Source organism: Fomitopsis serialis (assembly GCF_022376445.1).
Source record: "Fomitopsis serialis strain Sig1Antser10 chromosome Unknown B0H18scaffold_6, whole genome shotgun sequence".
Lineage (NCBI taxonomy): Eukaryota > Fungi > Basidiomycota > Agaricomycetes > Polyporales > Fomitopsidaceae > Fomitopsis > Fomitopsis serialis.
In genome coordinates this window covers 714,399-732,029 of record NW_025954966.1, presented here as the reverse complement: position 1 = coordinate 732,029, position 17,631 = coordinate 714,399, and the positions used below count along the sequence as shown (strand labels likewise).

General features: G+C 54.9%; 3 protein-coding genes across 3 annotated transcripts; 1 reads left to right on the top strand and 2 right to left on the bottom strand.

The window, feature by feature from the left end:
• Window positions 1-2,446: 2,446 nt before the first annotated feature.
• Window positions 2,447-10,847, top strand: B0H18DRAFT_1188403 (uncharacterized protein; the record flags this gene model as incomplete). Its single annotated transcript, XM_048036024.1, has 19 exons — window positions 2,447-2,567; window positions 2,617-2,747; window positions 2,809-3,055; window positions 3,109-3,314; window positions 3,371-3,454; window positions 3,510-3,594; window positions 3,652-3,799; window positions 3,853-3,949; window positions 4,010-4,581; window positions 4,632-5,857; window positions 5,911-6,063; window positions 6,121-6,247; window positions 6,300-6,423; window positions 6,475-6,674; window positions 6,727-6,872; window positions 7,191-8,831; window positions 8,883-9,295; window positions 9,330-9,490; window positions 9,544-10,847. Exons 1-19 carry the CDS (start codon window positions 2,523-2,525, stop codon window positions 10,845-10,847), a joined length of 7,110 nt encoding a protein of 2,369 aa, XP_047898416.1. The 5' UTR covers window positions 2,447-2,522.
• Window positions 10,848-12,538: 1,691 nt separating this feature from the next.
• On the bottom strand, window positions 12,539-13,895 carry B0H18DRAFT_1207847 (UbiA prenyltransferase family). The gene is made up of 7 exons (XM_048036233.1): window positions 13,733-13,895; window positions 13,563-13,680; window positions 13,417-13,502; window positions 13,266-13,365; window positions 13,169-13,205; window positions 12,865-13,107; window positions 12,539-12,801 (listed from the first exon to the last, which is right to left on the bottom strand). Exons 1-7 carry the CDS (start codon window positions 13,863-13,865, stop codon window positions 12,724-12,726), a joined length of 795 nt encoding a protein of 264 aa, XP_047898415.1. The 5' UTR covers window positions 13,866-13,895; the 3' UTR covers window positions 12,539-12,723.
• An 886-nt stretch (window positions 13,896-14,781) lies between these two features.
• On the bottom strand, window positions 14,782-16,967 carry B0H18DRAFT_870012 (cytochrome P450; the record flags this gene model as incomplete). The annotated part of the gene is made up of 10 exons (XM_048040061.1): window positions 14,782-14,869; window positions 14,932-15,195; window positions 15,258-15,339; window positions 15,390-15,579; window positions 15,638-15,766; window positions 15,822-15,937; window positions 15,997-16,145; window positions 16,196-16,379; window positions 16,510-16,638; window positions 16,718-16,967. 10 exons carry the CDS (start codon window positions 16,965-16,967, stop codon window positions 14,782-14,784), a joined length of 1,581 nt encoding a protein of 526 aa, XP_047898414.1.
• Between the last annotated feature and the right edge of the window lie 664 nt (window positions 16,968-17,631).

The window sequence follows — 17,631 nt, the reverse complement described above, 5'->3', positions numbered from 1 at the left end:
GTACTCTCGACGAGCGCCACCCACACTTCCGGTCACAGACGTATTCCAAGCTCCATTCTCACCTGCAACTGTCGTCCCGTACTGCAGATATTGGGGGGTGAGAGAAGCCCGGTAGATCGGAGCTTCTATCATGGATGTCCGTAGTAACTGTTTTCGCATGCCTTTTGTCTGTATCCTGTGCCCGCGCGCGGATGACGACGTCGACCCAGCGTCCTCGAGCGGCCATCGTGGCGCCATGTACAATCCTGACTTCCACACCGCCTCAGTACTACCAATTGCATCAGCGTTGAGAGATATGATGACTGCGGTACTACATACTCACTTGATGCGATCGCACGTTCTCTCAGGCTCTGCCTCAACATGCGCCACGAGCAATCAGCGCTGTTTACAGCTACTCGCCTGCCGTAATTGAGGACCAGCGTATGAGGTTTCGCCGGTTCCGAATCACGTTGGCAGCTACTCGTGCGGTGGTATCCGTTCGGCCAGGAAGAGCAAGGTGATTTGATCTGGAGGTCTGCCACAAACGTGACGTATGTCATTTTGAGAACCATTGTGTCATGGTGTTTACATGTGCAAACTGTAAGTTGCGGCGTCAGTGCCAGGTCAGACACTTCGAATTTTCATCGATATCTGGGTACCGTACTTACTATCATGAAAGTACTTGCGGATGGAAGAGCCAGACGCAGTCGATCCGTGGTACATAATCACAGGCTCACAGGCTACAGCGCCCTTCGCCGGCTCAGCTCAACCGGCAGCGGTCTGCAATCCGAGTCCCCAAGTATATTGCCGTCATTTGAATTCCTCGTGGGATGGAGCGATGGAGGTTCACAGCCTTCTCAAGCGAGAGGAGAATGTTCCACGTCGTAAGGCTGTTCAAGCTGGTAAATTAGTAATAGTACGAAGCCCTTGGAAGTTTAGCGCCCCGAAAAGTATCGGGTCGGGATCTTAGCCGGCCTCCTCCGAGTCGGTACTATATCGGGTCACGATCTCGGACAGCCTAGGTAGTCGGTCACTCGAGCCTCATTCAACAACCACCTCTTCTATAGCTGTAAAATAAATTGTAGCATGTCTCTATACATTCTTTTCATGCCTGTAAAAAATTTGAAGCCAATACACTGAGATCTGTGTGCAGGAGAAATCGCTCTTTACGATGATACCAATCTTTGGTAAGCAGTGTGGGCTCACCCTACTCTCGACCAGAATTTTAGCTACTGAGCTCGACTCAATGATCGTATATTTTTTTTCATATTTTTCTCATATTCCTGAGCTCTCTTAACATACCTTCTTATAGGAATCCAGGTCATTATGGCCCACACAGAATGAGGAGAGCTTGTCGAATGCTAAGGTGGCCGAGATCGTGACCCGATATAGTACCAGAATGGACCCAAGACCTCCTAAGAGACCTCCGCCACGTCCTCGACCGCTGAGCACTGTTGTACGTAACTGTGGCCGGGCCCCGCGATTGGGTCTTTCAATTGGAAGAACACAAGGATGCCATGAGGTTAGCAGCCAGGCCTGGAACTCAAGCCCAAGTTCGGAGAATCGGCACCCTCCTCAGTGTCAATGACTGAGTACCTCAATTCATTGACCGTGCGTAGATGGCCCTACGGAACTTGGACCACCGGCCAAATGGAGCTCGCTTATTCTACAGGTTAGTCACGATGACCACTTATGTTCAGCCTCACTGATCAGTTCTTTGACAGGCATCCCACGGCAAATGCGATGCAATTCAGTGCTCTGACGTGGGTCACCGGCGGCCGACCGATAACTGTAGATCGTGCTGCGCGCTGTGGCACATTTTGGGCCGACATTTTATGTCCGAACGCGCGAGACATGTCATTTGCTTTGCCCTAGAAATGCATGTTGCCGAATACGTGAAACGTCAGATGCAGCTGAACGGGCCATCGGACGTCGAAAGTTGATGCATGATGTGAGCCATCTAACGGGGAATGCCTGTATGTCTCTACTGAACTGCTTTAGTTGGTGCGCCCGAACTCACCGTTTTGTGATGTTTGGGAATAGATGATCACTCACGCGAGGAACACAACGACTAATGCAACCTCGACTTCAGGTGCTCGCGTCCGATAGAATAGACCCCGTTAGAATACACGGGACGGTTGTCATAGGATGCACAGAACTCATCATTGATGTCCGGAGGTGTGTCCAAGTTATCCCCATGTGATCAGTCGTTCATCAACTTGGTTGGCGATTACTGACGCACAAACTACGCCGCCAGGAGTCGGGATGAGCGGCGATGCGACTGGTGCCACGCATTTTTACAGCGTGAGCCATCAGAGGTTTGCCAATGTCCAGAGTCGTCTGTTCTTGTCAAACGTCGTCTCATCCATCTGTGATGAAGAACTTCAGCCCGCGTTGCATTCCTTCCGTCCTCGGAGGCCTTCTCCGGTGATCATGGAACACCGACGAGATCGATGCTGGGGTTATCGCCAGAAGTCGGCCCCTTAAGTATCCTGGTACTGCATCGAGTGCGCGTACACGACAGTCTTGCAGATAGCCTGAGCATGTCAGACACAGATCGCGTAGAGTTGAACGAACCCATTGCCATTGTATGTGCTCTCCTATTCGTCGTGTGTTCTCTCCTCACTGTTGCCGTAGGTTGGCATCGCAGCGGAGTTGCCCAGCGGGCCATCTGACACAAATCTGGATTACCGACGGTTCAACAAGTTCTTGCTGGACGGCGCCAAGTCGTACGTTCGCATCCCAAAGGACAGGCTCAACATCGACTCGTGCGTTTCCTGTCCATGAACAGTTCCGCTCGCTACTTATACATGGCTCGGTCCAATCTAGGTGGCAAGGCCATGGGCTTGGCAGGATCGCAACATCTCATGGCTCGTTCCTGAAGAACGTCGAGTCATTTGACCATGTAGAGTTTGGTATATCGACAAAGGACGCTCGGGCCATGTCTCTGAGCACCCGGAAGCTCATCGAGCTCTCCTTCTTGGCCTTGCTCGATTCGGGGATCGACTATAGAGGGAAAGACGTCGGATGCTACACTTCGGCGACGAACCACGATATTCTGAGTGTAGCCGAACCGGTGAGCACTACACAGGCCTCTCTTAGGACAGGATTCATCGTGAAATCCTCCAGGATGTGTACGAAGCACGTGGTTCTTTCGGCGGCATACCATGCATGGTGGCGAATAAAATATCATACCACCTTGATCTTCGCGGACCAAGCATCCCCGTCGACACAGCGTGCAGCTCGAGCCTCACAGCAAGCCATTTGGCAGTTCAAGCGTTGCGGGCGGGCGAATGCGAGTCTGCTGTTGTGGCGGCTTGTCAATTGAATCTTAGGTGAACCTCCCGCGACCGTCTCATGAATCACTGTATATGCTTATACAGTTCTCTAGGCTCGCCGATTTCGTTCAGTACAGCCAAGCATCCGTGCTATCGAAAGATGGGAAATGTAAGCCGTTTGACGCTGACGCAGACGGGTAAGCAGTGATCGGTAGCGTCTACGATGACTATATTGATGCGATTTCTGCTCAGATTCTCGCGGGGTGAGGGCGCAGTCGCCATTGTACTCAAACCGTTGAGCGCGGCGCTCAGAGACGGAGATCATATCTATGCGAACGTATGATGCATCGTCATACCACTCGGGCTATACTTCTTGCTAATCTTCAATGAGCAGATGCTTGGAACTGGATTGAGCGCTTCGGGATCCTTGGCCCCAGTGCACGCGCCAGCGGCGACTGCCCAGCTGGAAGCGATGAAGCGAGCTTATCGCGGTACCGGCCGTGATCCTCGGGAGGTCGACTACGTCGAGCTTCATGCTACTGGTGAGCACTGCGAGTCAGCTCTGGCGCGTGGACTGTTATTAAGCCCCGGATAGGAACCGCAGCTGGCGATCCGACAGAAAGCAACTGGGTGGGCGAGCACTTCGCGCGAGACGCGGAGTTGCTCGTCGGCAGCGTGAAAGGCAATATCGGGTCGGTATATTCGTCTTCGATGTTTGACTGTCAGGATGCTGATGCGCACGGCACCTGCAGGCATCTTGAAGTAACCGCATTCTTGGCGTCTCTGTGCAAGGTGTGCGGGATGTTCGAGACGGGGATAGTACCCCCAAACGTGAACCTCCGGACACGGAATCCCGCCATACGCTGGGATACGTACAAGCTGAACGTCCCGCTGGAGCCGACGGAGATACGGCCTCGCGGCCCTTCGCAAAAGCTGCTAGTCTCCATGTGCAGCTCGGGAATCGGCGGCGCGAATGGTCACGCTGTTCTCGAGAGCATGGCTCCCTCAAGGCCCGAGGCTCCCGCAAGCCATTCGACCCCTCAAGATTATCCTAGGCTACTCATGGCTGGCGGACTCTCGCCTACGTCTGCAGCAAGCGTCGCGGACAGTTTACGAACACTGGCGACGGGAAACCCGGACTCGCTGACGACGATCTCGGCCATGTCCGGCCGTCGCATACGGCAGATGAATTGGCGCAGTTTCGCAGTGATACAACCCGCGCAAGGTTTAGCTAAGATAAACTTCCCCGCACCGGCGTTAGCTCAAGACGGCCGTTCACCTCTGGTGTTCTTGTTCTCGGGTCAAGGCCCTCAACACTTCGCAAGTGAGTTATTGGCTTCTGCTTCTATTCATTATCATTTCTAATGGTCGCAGTGGGAAGGCAACTTATCGCGCGGTTTGAAGTCTTTCGCAAGACAATCGAGGAGCTTGACGGGTATCACATGGACTCTACGGGGACGTCTCTCATACGGGACACGGGCCTGTTTGGCGAAATCCTATCCTCAAACACTCTTCCGCCCGTGTGGCCGATCTCGGTCATCCTGCCTTCGCTCGCGATGCTTCAGATCGCCCTCTTCGACCTTCTCATCAGTCTGGGACTCCGGCCGGATGTCGTCATGGGTCATTCTGCGGGTGAGACACCCCTTCTGTACGCATCTGCAGCTGCATCGAAGCGTTTGGCTATGGAGGTCGCTATCGTACGAGGAAAAGCGATGTCTCTCGTCGAGGAGGCTGATGGAGGCATGGCCGCGCTTTCGTGCGCTCCGTATCAAGCCGATGAAATCATCAAGTGCGCAAAGGAGCCATCCGAAGACGGCGTCTTGGAGATCGCCTGCTTCAATGGGCCACAGGCTGTTGCAATTGCCGGTCATCGGAGGTTGATAGCCCGAGCAGTCGACATCGCGACGTCTCGTGGAATATTGGCTCGCACGATACAGACGAACGTCGCGGTTCATTCGTCCATGATGGACATATGCCGAGACTCGTATTGCTCTGGGATAGCAGATGCGTTCGCTCGTTTCGGACCATGTGGCTCTCCCAACGTCACTACCTTCTCAACGGCGACGGGTGATCTGCTCGAAGGTTTCTCATCAGACTACTTCTGGCAAAACAGCCGTGGGCCGGTCCGGTTTGCGCAAACAGTACGGTCGGTGCTACGTGCTTACCCTGCGGCTCAGTTCGTCGAGATCAGTCCGCATGCCGTGCTCTCCGTGTACCTGCAAGACCTTGGTGTCCCTCCATCCTCAGTAGTATGCCCGATGCGACGATCAAAGACATATGCGGTCCATCAGGAGCACACCGTACTCTTGACCACAATCGGACAACTGGCGGCTTCGGGATACAACGGCATTAACTTCCGTGCGCTGAACAGCATCGACGTGCTAGACCACGATGCAATACAACTACCTCCTTATCCGTTCTTGCGCAAGCCTGTGCCGTACTTGCCCCGATATTCGAGGTTGTTGCAGAAACAACTGGGCCACCTCGTGCGGCCGCTGTCTGGGGATGGTCTGAGGGTCAATCGTGCAACCCATCCTGAGCTTGCTCAGCACGTCATCAATCACGAACCAATCATGCCTGCGGCGGGATTTCTCGAGATGGTTTGTCCGCTTCATCTCTTCCGTTATGTCTTGTACTCATGCAATCAATGTAGGCGCTGGAGGCTGGGGCATCTATTGTGTGGAATGTGCACTTTCGCTCATTCTTCTCGCTGGCTCCGGATGTTCCGACAGCTCTCAAGGTCGACATCAACGGTATGCATTGGCAAGTGCTTTCTAGCACTGATGGAGGGGTCGTTGCTGAGAACGTACGTGACATTCCGTGATCGGACACTGTCCTCGCTGGACATGACACACTGCCTTAGAACGATCAGCATGAGCCTCGAATGCATGCAGAGGGCTTCATGACGCGTGATCCACATGGTCTTGTCATCTGCGAGGGGTTCGTACTCTCTGAAGTCTTGCAACGTGCCAAGCTACAAGATGCAGACAGTATGATCCACTGCCGTCGTAGTTGGTTAGCGTCTGACGTCTGGTGCCCCAGACTTCTACTCTGGCTTCCACCACTTCGCACAATACGGTCCCTTGTTCAGTCGAATCAGAAGATACTACTTTGGATCCAGTTATGCGCTGGTCGAGTTAGAAGGGCTTGACGAAGCTTCGCTGTCGTAAGTAAAGCACTGTGCGATCCATCTCAATCTTCGCTCATTACATCACAGGAACTACATTATACACCCTGGTCTTCTCGATGCCTGCATACATGTCCTCGTTCATCCTCGTTTCACAGCAAACTGGGATAGTAATGTGTACTATCTACCATCCGCTCTAGGCTCCCTTGCTATCCGTCGAGAAAGCTCATTGACGCAGCTGCTACGGGGCACACTGTACGCATACGTGGTTCTCACAGAATGGTCACCAGGTCAGTGATTCGCGCCATGTCCCTCTCGCGACCTGACAGTAGTGGAACATAGACGAGATCGCAGCAGACGTACATGTCGTTTCTGCAGAAGGACAAGGAATCTGTACGCTCCGTGATCTCAAAGTTACACGCCACTATGTCACTTCTCCGACGCCTGTCAGTAAACGCTTTCAAGTAATCAGCCAACCACTCTCCATGGTCCCGATTCCTTTTGACACCGAGGCCAATGTGGATACGCCAGTGATCGGATCGCGTACCGCTAGTGTCGCCCCCGGTACACCGAGCCACTATAGCCGCGGAGAAGCTACGCACATGTGCCCAGTGAGTATTGAGTGTACGCGAGCGAAACTCACCTGACATCATGTTGTAGATTCATCATGTATCCAGTGCGTCTCTAGCATGCGACATTGACCCACTACTTCAACATGCCGCTTTCTACGCTTCTCGGATGGCTTCCGCTGGAAAGAAGATACTCACAGTGCTAGGAGTCGATTCAGGTACGCTAACGTCTGGGAGATGAAGCCGCTACGCCGCTCACGTGTAGCCTACTTTGCAGACTCGGAATCGACCCTTCATAATGGTGCTCAGCTCCTGTTACGCGAATTACTCGGGCCCACCGTGACTGTTGTATACCAGGCCGGAGTCATGGACAAGAATGAGCCGCTGTCACGCAAGATGGTCCGCATCCAGGCTGGCGCGTCTCGGACACATCGTTCGATGTTCGACATTGTCCTGTGTCGCTTTTCTGCACCATGGAGCAACGAAGAGGCGACCATCGCAATACAGTCTTGTGTCTCGTCCCTCATCCCTGGCGGCTTCTTGTTCGTTCAAAGCAGCTGCAACATGCCTGATCCTCAATCATCTTGTCACGACAGCTCCGACCTGTGCTTTCCTCCTGCCGATCTTGCTGTTCTACAACTTGAGCTGAACAATATGGGATTCAGGACGCGCGTTCGGGGTCTGCCAACCATCCTGATCGAGGCACAGAGTCCGTCACTGTCTCTTGCCTCGCCGAAATCTCCCCGCCCAGAGAGCCAGACTCAAGTCCTCCGATATCGCATCGGAAAGGAGATTGACATTCAATCGACCTTGGCGAAGCTCGACGTCAATGGCCCTGCTTGTATCTGGGTCATAGCGCCAGAGGGATGCGATGGTGACGGCGCAACCGGGTTCACGAGGTCACTCAGACGGGAGTTGCCTGTATGGGATATCGGGCTTTTGGTTACATCCCCTACTTTCAGCGAACGAGAATCGGAGGACCTCGCGCATCATCTTTCATCGATACCTTGGATAGAACGAGAGCTGTATATCGGCAAAGACCACCAACTACACGTTCGCCGAATCCGTGAAGTACCACCCTTTCGTCCCGGCCGGACTATTTCCTACCATGGCGACATTCCCCCTCGACACATCCGCCTCGATCGAACGCTCAGCTATAGCATCGACTCTCGCTACCATTGCTTGGCCGGAAGGGTGGCTGCAGCCCCCGATGACGCTACCGGGATGCTCGTCGGTACGAGGGTGGTCACCATCACTACGGAACCCCCTGAAGAGGATACGACCGTGCACCAAGACGCTGTGACCCCGCTACCCGACCACTGGGAGGAGGAAGCAGCACCAGTGTTGGCACTGAGCTGTCTTGTGATGAACCTCGCGCTCAAAGGCGAGTCCACACGTGATTACCCGGCGCGGAACGATTCACGTCGTATCGTTGTGGTGGGCGCAGACACACCACTGGGACATACACTTGTGCATATCTTGCAGCAGCTAGGCATCTGCTCGGTCAGGTTGCAGCTCGATGTGTCTCCTCTGGATATTGCGTCACTCCGCCTAGGCCCCGTTGACACCGTCGTGGCGTTGAGTAGCCACGCCTCCACCATTCTCGCTACCTTCGCGGACAGCGGATTTCAACTTGTCCGCATGTGCGATATATCTCGGCTCATGGGCGAAGTGACTCGCAGCCCGCGCCTCTTGACGACCATGCTACAGAACACCATCCAATCGACGCCGTCAGTCGTTTCTTCCAGCGGACAACTACCCCGGGCGACTCCAGATCGGCCTAGTAGACCTTTGCTCAGGTTCAAACCTCACGAAGTCTATGTACTGATAGGAGGGATCGGGAGCCTGGGAATGCACATCGCGCTCTGGATGTATGAGGTAAGATTCTGGATTGGTATAGACGGGGTCTCTGCTCACCAATAATTTCAGAGAGGAGCTAGAACCATCGTGCTCACATCTCGCTCTGGAAGGAGATCACTGGAACGAGCCGGAGACGTCCTCGCCATTCACATACTCGGTTATCTGGAAAGCCGTACAGACCTTGCCCTGCGACTGGAGGCGTGTGATGCCGCCTCTCTGAACGAGATGCGAGTACTACTCTCGGGCCTGAAGAAACGCATCGCTGGTTGCATGCTGCTCTCCGGCGTTCTCGTAGACCGCACATTTTTCTCTCAAGATGCATCGACCTTCGAAGCGACGTTCAGACCGAAATATCAAGCGATGAGAGCACTGGAAGGTGCATTGCCTGTCAACGATCTCGACTTTCTCATTGTTTTCTCGTCCATTTCGTCGTTCGGGAATGCAGGCCAGACGAACTATTCTAGGCGAGGATTTTTATTCTTGTACGATCGCAGTCTGCTAATGGTGTTCGTCCAGTGCGAACACTACCATTGAGGGGCAGGTTATGCGATACAGTAACGCGTTTGCTCTAGTTACTCCTGCTATCGTGGATTCGACGGCTATCGGTAACGCACTGAGTCATCAAGAGCAAGGAGCACAGTTAGCGCATCTCTTACCATGGGCTCTTTCTGCCAGAGGTACGTGAGGCAGGGCCATGACACAGATCAATACTCAATATACTACGCCACAGAACTCTGTGATTGTATCGAAGACGGCATCCTCATGCTTCAGCACGGTCCCGTGGGTGTGTACGTGCCTAACCTCAATTGGGATCTCGTTCGCCAGCACATGGGCCCCTCTCACCTATACGACCACCTATCAGACTTCAGCCCACGTGCAGGACCCACGACGTCACTGCAGCAGAGCCGCGAGGACCTCCTGTCCGTCGTGTTGCAACACTTGGACGTACCTGCCGATGCTTTCTCTCCTGACGCTCTGCTGTCGCAATATGGGATGGACTCGCTATCCGCTGGTCGGCTATCCTTTGCGCTCAAGACCGTCGTGTCTGTCTCGTCCATGCAATTGCTCGGAGGACTGAGCTTCGCCGAGCTTCACCGCCGGGCTACCACCACACACGCTACTCTATCCGGGGTCTCGAACACGCACGGGGATAACGCGTTTGACTGGGCAGAGCTGAGTCGGCCCGGTCAGCCCCTGGTGAAGCTTGTGGATCGCCAGGGTGATACGCCCCTCATCCTAGTTCATGGGGCAAACGGCAGCGTCATAACATTCTTACCTTTTCAACAGACGTTCACTTCGTCTCTATGGGTCTTGCAGTCGACATCAGACACGCCGATGCATTCACTGGACGCCATCGCAGAGTACTACTACAACGCTATCAAAGACGCTCAGCCGAACGGTCCATATCGCATCGGGGCATACTCTGGGACATCCATCATCGCGTTTCTTATTGCAGAAAGAGTCATCAGTGATGGCGAGACGGTAGTGCAGTTCTGTCTACTCGATCACTTCCCTCTTCTGTTCGCCTCTCCATACCTCGAGCCGGATGCTGCTACCGTTCAACAACGGTCGCCCAGCCATGCATTCATGATTCGTGTACTGGACTCGATGCTGTCCATGTACAAGGCCGAGCAATCTCTTGCCCGTCAGCAATTGGCACAAGAGTTTGAAGATGCTGCACGCGGCGTATCGATGCCACCGGCAGCAGCCTTGCGGTGGCTTACTTACTCCAGCGTGGTCCGTGGCTCGTACGAGTTCATGTTCGAGCTGCTACCTCATGGGGTGCCATACACTCTGGATCTCCTACGTCATTCGCTTGCTGCACGTCTGAGGGCAGTGCAAGTGCCACTGACTCTTTTCGTCGCTACCAGAGGTATTTTGACGGGAATGAGTCGCGAGGCAGGAAATGCGCAGGAGTGGAATGAGCTGGGAGTGCGCGAAGCATACCCAGATGCTTCCGTAGTCTTTGTGGAGGGTACGCATTTCACGATGCGAGATTCGACTGTACTTGTGGACAAACTGCAGAGTTGGTAAAGAACGTATGTATGTCTTTGCGAACTGTAAGTACCTGTGCTCAGTACAATCTGCCAAGCACTCCGAGTTGAATACGTCCCGCATGTTGTATCTCCGTCGACGATCTGAAGAGCTTTCCTTATACTTATCAAACGAAAGATCGCGGCTTCGTTCAATGCGTTTTCCGCATTTCCATGTTTTCCATTATACCATGTCCTCCGACTGACTCGTCAGTTTCTCTTAGACGTCTTATGCGCTTGGGATCGAGAGACAGCCAAGGTTCAACATCAATCTCGTAGGGTGAACACACCTGACACGTTCATTCGTATTGTTGTTGAAATGGCTAATATTATATATTTTGACTAACGAACTGTAGAGGATTGTGCGGTGTGGACACAATGTGGACAGTGGAGGAGATAACCGTCACACGTCGGGCTCGGCGCCTGTTCGCGTCATCACCGTTACATACGCTTTCCTTTTCCTTTCTCGCACGCCTATCCATCTCGCTGAACGTGTTTTTAGACAAAGTCTCCTACCATACAAACCTTAACCATAACATCGGTACCCTCGCGGCGAAGTGGAAGGCGGAGACGCAGACGAACTGTAGCACGAGACGAGCATCTGCATTGTCCAACACCAAAATATCGTTGCCAAACGCCTTGAGCATGACCATAGGTCCTACACATCCTTCAGCATTGGTCACCTGATAAAGCGGTACCACGAGTGACTCGCCATATTTCTGGCACAACGAGTGGAAATACACCCACGACTTCTCCACCGGCACGCGCCACGCATTTCCCAACAGCGGGATGCGCGTAGGTCCCGGTGGCAAGTTTTTCTCGCGGTGCTGAACGAGGCCGAGGAAGCGGTCTGGGCGAGGAGAGACGGGTGGCGAGTCGACTCGGACGACTCGGATATCGACGACGGAGTCGGAGCGGCGGCTGTCCTGGTCATGCCGGAAGGCGAACCCAAAGTTCTGCGATGCCACCTCGGCCGATCGACGAAGCACACTGTTTACGAAGGCGAAATAGTCTGGTTCAACCTGGGTGTCACGCTGCTACATCCAGGACTTTCGTGTGCAAAAACGTCAACTGCGGCAGATAACCTCGCCTGCCTCTGGCACGCGTCGAAAAACCGAAAGCCGCACCCTGCTAGTACATGACATAGACAGGACCCTCAGGCCTCAGAGCTATCGAACTACTCGGCTCGGAGCGACGTCATCCAAACATTGGCCTTACCCTCAGATGGGTCCCAGGACACAAAGGCATAGAGGGAAACGAGCTGCCACTAGCACTGGTGGCGGACGTGGAGGCGACGAAAACGGTACGAGGAGATAGCAGCCCGGCTGGTCAAGGACCTCCCGGGCTGGCTGAAGGAGAACCTCCCTGCGAGCCTATCCAGAATGAGGCAGACTGCAGAACGAGAGAATCACGCGAATGGCGAAGGAGGAGGAGGAGTCGCCGCTCGCGGCGCGGATGGACCAGTTAGACCCGGAGATGCCATCGCGGCCAGGACGCGACGTACGGGAAAAGCAGACGAGCATTCCAATTCTACTCCGTACCGAACACCTTCAACGGACAACGAGATCAACTCGCGCGTGATGCAGGACCAGCAGCACGCTCGATCTAAGGCTGGCAAAGACCTCTTCAAGTTCGCAGGTACCATTCTTCCCTTGCACTCCGTGAAATCTCCTCGTTAAAGCACTGGCGAACCTTGGACAGGCTCGTTTGTAGTTTCTCCTTCAGCCAAGTCGGGAGAAGCTCGTCCGGGCTGCTGTCCCCTCGCACCGCCTCCTTCGCCTCCACATCTGCCATCTCGTTCCCGTCTATCCCCTTGTGTCTCGGAACCCAGCCTCACCCAATCATAAACACACCGTATCCGGGCAGTGGGGTCGCCCTCAGAACTGAAGGAGGTCTGGGGTGTACATGGCGGCCAGCATCCCACCAGCGACGATATACCCCAAGTCACCATTGGACTGGATAACGAAGACGCTCGTCAGAATCCACAGCATATCACAAATCCAGAACGAAGAACCCACGTTGTACTTCCGCTCGCAGTCTTGCGGGATGCCAACGTCGAGCGTCCCCAGCTGCCAGATCATGTGCAGAGCGCAGCCGCCGACGCCAATGACGAAGTACGGTAGAGGCATGCTAGTCTCCGTACCGGCGTACGCAAGGGTACCGACGAACGCCGCGCCGAAGAGACTGAGGATCGGCTTGACGTACGCGCCGAAGAGGAGCGCGGTCGACTTGACACCGGCTTCAACGTCGTCTTTCCGGTCCTGCAATCGTCGGATAGTCAGCAGGTTGTCGGCAAAGCGTATTCGTGATGGATATACGGACCTGGCAAGCGTAGATGGTATCGTAGAAGATAGTCCAGCTGCATAGACACGCGTGAGACCGATGCTGAGTTCAGGCGACGTAACGGGCTGTAACGCACCAGAATGTACCAAAACTCAACGTCCACATGGGGACAGACCTAGTATCTTCCGGTCTGGTCATCAGCCATGCCGTCGGCAAGCCCCAGTTCATTGCCAGCCCTGTCGTCCAATCAGTAATTGCTTGAACATCCGATGGCGATTGACACATACCCAGCCAGGCCTGGGGCCAGTTCGTGACACCTTCAGGAGCGGGTATAAAGCGTGCAACGGGAACACCGAACATCCCACACAAAAAACTACCCAACGCATAGGTCAGTGAGGAGTGTCGCTCAGGCTAGCGCAGACGTGGCCCTTACGCCGTACGGTTCACTAGGGTCAACACCCACACGAAGACCCCGACCTGGACCAGCAGGAAGACCGTCGCCTGGAAGACCGTGACCGTACCTGAGGCAATAGGCCTGTTCTTGGTCCGCTCTATACCAGAGCATCAGCCGGAGTAGCTAGGAGAAAGACACATGGTACTTGCCGACTGGACGATCGAAATCACGGTCACAGATGTCGTTGATAGTGCAGGCCGCGCTGTGAAGGAGCGTACTCCCAAGCAGGAACGCGGTCGTGTACTGCACGAACGTCGTTAGATCCGGGGGATGCGCGCGCATACCCAGGAGGTATCCCCATACTGCATGATCAAGATAAGTATGGAATCCGTAGGCAAAGAATACCAAATGTGGGCGTACCGCATGGCCAGAATACCAGTGTGGAACCCGAGGGGAACTTATGCATGCGCGCCAACTCCCAGTAGAGTCTCCATTGTGGCTTAGGGACGGTTCTGCTTGTTGAGCAGGGGCGAGCGAGCTGCTGCAGACATGTTTTGCACAACTTAAATGCATGATATTCGTCATCGTCTGCTTATAAGTGAGCTGGATCGTGCGCTTGATACTGGCCAAAATCCTTGCAACCGCCGTCGTCCCGCAAGGTTTGGGGCAGCCGAAAATCCGCGCTCCTCCGGATTGTAGCGGAACTTCGAATCGGAACCCATGAACTCGACTGTGGCGCTTGCTCAATTGATGCTTTGCAAATGAGTAGTCCCGCTGGCGTCCCTCCGTTCTGGCCAGGGCGATTGCACGTATTTGGCAAGACACTGTTTGAATTTGTTTCCTGCCTTTCGCGAAGCCGCTCCTCAAGCCTCCGAACTTTAGCCTCCGCACTTCCGCGTAGCGAGCAACAGTGCTCAGTGGCAAAGCCCGGCGGCTGTCGGCCGCACGGACGTGATCAGATTCGACCCGCCTGTGGCATTGAAGACGAACATTCGTACCAGATATCCTAGGAAAGAAGGGCTGCCACAAAGAAACTCTGTGAACGTACCGTGTCCTGAGCTGCTGTATATGCAATCGAATGACGATCTCCCGAAATGTTGACGATCAGTGAAGACAATCCTAATTGAGCACCCGCGAGAGCGTCAATAGCATGAACTAGCAATATACGAAGCTAGTCAAGGTGATACGGAAGAGCACAGGAATACATGTCAGGACGCGGAGACTGCGTGGCATCTACGTTAGCGTCGTTTGCCTGCGCTCATTCGCTGCGAGAGATACACTCCTCAAGCAGCTCCTGCGCGCGCATCGATCTCGGCTTAATGTCACACACAATGTGCTTCGGGAACCTGCCGGCCGGTAACGTCAACGGGAACGACAGAGAGAGAGAGAGAGAGTATTGACAACTTACACTATTATACCGTTCGTGTACTGCATCTCAGGAATGATCGGCTTTCCTCGTTCGTCCATCTTCGGCACAACATTGCTTGTCGCGAGAATGGTCGCCACAATCGCGAAGATGGAGCCCTCCGCGAACTGCGACCCAGGGCATGCACGCCGACCAAACCCGAAGACGAGATCGATCACCTTCCGCATCTCGCCATCGTCATTGCCAAACCGCTCCGGCTTGAACATGTCAGGCTCCGGGTACACCTTGGGGTCACGGAGCATGCGCCTGAGCACCACGTTAGCATTGCTACCCAAGCGGCGACCCATGCAGGGACACGCTGCACTGACCAAACATTCGGGATGATGATCGACGACTTGGGCAACAGACAGTCCTTGTACACGTCGTCTTGTCGCAGCGCGTGAGGCAGGCCTTAAGACGGTCCGTCAGCGACGTCGACCTGGGACACGAGATGCACGCACCTAGCGGGGTAGGCGGGTACCAGCGGAACACTTCCGTTATCACGCTCCTCACATACGGCAGCGACGGCCTGTCCGTGATCGACGGCAGTCGCTCACTGCCCACCACCTGGTCGATCTCAGCCTGAGCTTTCGCCTGGACGTCCGGGTGCCGCACCATGGCGAGCAGGAACGTAAACGTGGTGGACATGTTCTGAGGCAGGCGGCGCTTCAGTTTCCGCGCAGCGGGACGCGGCTGCAGCGCTACGCACCGTGTCCAGCCCGCCACCGAGCCCGGAGGATGCGGCCCAGACGAGGGCGCCCTCATCTTCATTGTTCATCTTGCCTTCGAACTCCTTCAGTGTGGACGCAACCAGACACGTGTCTGTAAACCCTTCTTGCTGCAGATAGACCCTGTCGTCAGCACCGAGCGAAATACGGGACGCAGGTGCGCACGAGTCTCTGCTTGCACCACAGGTACGGGTTCCACGAGGCCTTGTGCTCGAGCTCCTTGAAGCGCTCCGCGGTGCGCAAGAACGACGCCCCAGGCGTCCAGCGCGGCAGATACTGTACTGCGCATACCTGCGCGTCAGACGCGTATCCCCACTCGCCAACTCGCCCGAGCACTCACACTGCGGAATAAAGTCCACGATCCATGCACCCGGCTCCGTCGCGGCGCCGAAATTGACCATGGCATCGAACGGGACGGTGATCATCGGGTCGTCCTCACCCTTGACAGCGTAGCCGTACGTCACGCGCATGATGATCGCCGCGATCCGTCTGTCGTCGCTGTCAGTACAAACCAGGTACGCGCGATGTCGTACACTCACGTCTTTGTCTGGCTGACAAGCGTCTCGGGGCGCTGGAGAATTCCCTGCGCGAGGCGGCGGGCCTCATGCTCCTGGATCGGGTAGTAGCGCGGAACCAAGCCCGGATTGAATGACTGGGCGACGATCTTGCGCTGCCTCCGCCACTGGTCGTTGTAGGACAGCATCGGCATTTCAACGCCGAAGCCTGAGCTGCGCGCGGCACGTAGCGGGCGAGTCAGTTACGCGGCGAATGGGGCACACCAAGCATAGGATCTAGCTTACAGCTCTGCCATGACCTACACGTCCGTCAGTTTCTGGAGAGTGTAAGATGTGACAGAGGTCACGTACCGACTCTGGGCGGTCAGAGTATATGGTAGACCGGCCGTCGAGGAGGTCCTTGGCCGCCTGAACGGTGTTGAGGATCACGAGGTGGTCGTTGAGGGCTTCAAGATGGACGACGTCGCCTTTCAGCATCGCGGGCCGTCGACGGACGAAGTGAGCATGACTCGGGAACCGAGATTAGCAGCGTGAGGATGCACATACCGTAGGTGTCTGCCCAGGCAGAATAGACGAGCCATGGGTTGTCCTGGGGAATCTGGAGCAGATTGCGTATGATAGGCCACCCAGGCGGGCCGGGAGGGTGTGGCCTCTTGGTGCGTAGAGCGGGGATGGCCTGAGTTGCGAGATACGCGACAAGACAGATAAGAGTAACCACAAGAACACCGCTCTGGTTGACGTAACAGACAACAACGCCGAGGGCGCAAGCAACTCCCGCTGCCAGTATGTTGACCATTTCTGCAGTGCGTAGTGTGGCAACCACAGTACGAGGCAAGGAATAGCACAGCGCCGCACGCAAAATTCCCTTCGAACCTACACTCGGACTGGACGGCGACTGGATTGCTTCTCGAACTCCCAGATCTTAGCGGGTGGCTTGGGCGATGTGCAGAAGTAGCGACGTCAACGCCTCGACGGTACCTTTTGTATTGCAGTACCTGCCAAATTCTTGCTGTCATTCCGTGCGAATACGAAGCCTGACTCTGAGACTGAGTTGTCGGGTTCTATCAGGAGAGAACATCTGTGACCGAACGGCATCAGCGCTGGCAGATGCCGTCCACACCAGTGTTGCACGTTTGGAAGCTTGTATACAGCATCTCGACGGGCACAGTATCACGATCACGATGTACCGAACTCACTCAACGCTGCAAAAATATCAGCATTTCTTCGTGCAGAAGAGGAAAAGGATTCCTCACCCAAGTACACACAGTGAGCGCTGTCACGCGTGGCGAACTACGTCGCTCGAGCGTTGTCCAATGAAGTGAGGAGGTGTGGCGGAGCAACGCGACCGCACAAGTAGACTCGGAGGTGGTTGGGACAAAATCGGAATGAGCCCGAGAAGACCTTCATTCCGCGATGTTTGGACCCTCTTTCGATGTGCGCTGTAGGCATATTCGGCGGAC

Bases quoted from the DNA above. Each gene is read 5' to 3' on its own strand.
- B0H18DRAFT_1207847 (XM_048036233.1), bottom strand. From the start codon at position 13,865: ATGCGCGCGCATCCCCCGGATCTAACGACGTTCGTGCAGTACACGACC. The intron at 13,503-13,562 runs GTAAGGGCCACG...TGCGTTGGGTAG, and splicing joins ACCCTAGTGAACCGTACGGC to TTTTTTGTGTGGGATGTTCG. The intron at 13,366-13,416 runs GTATGTGTCAAT...ATTGGACGACAG, and splicing joins CTGGCCCCAGGCCTGGCTGG to GGCTGGCAATGAACTGGGGC.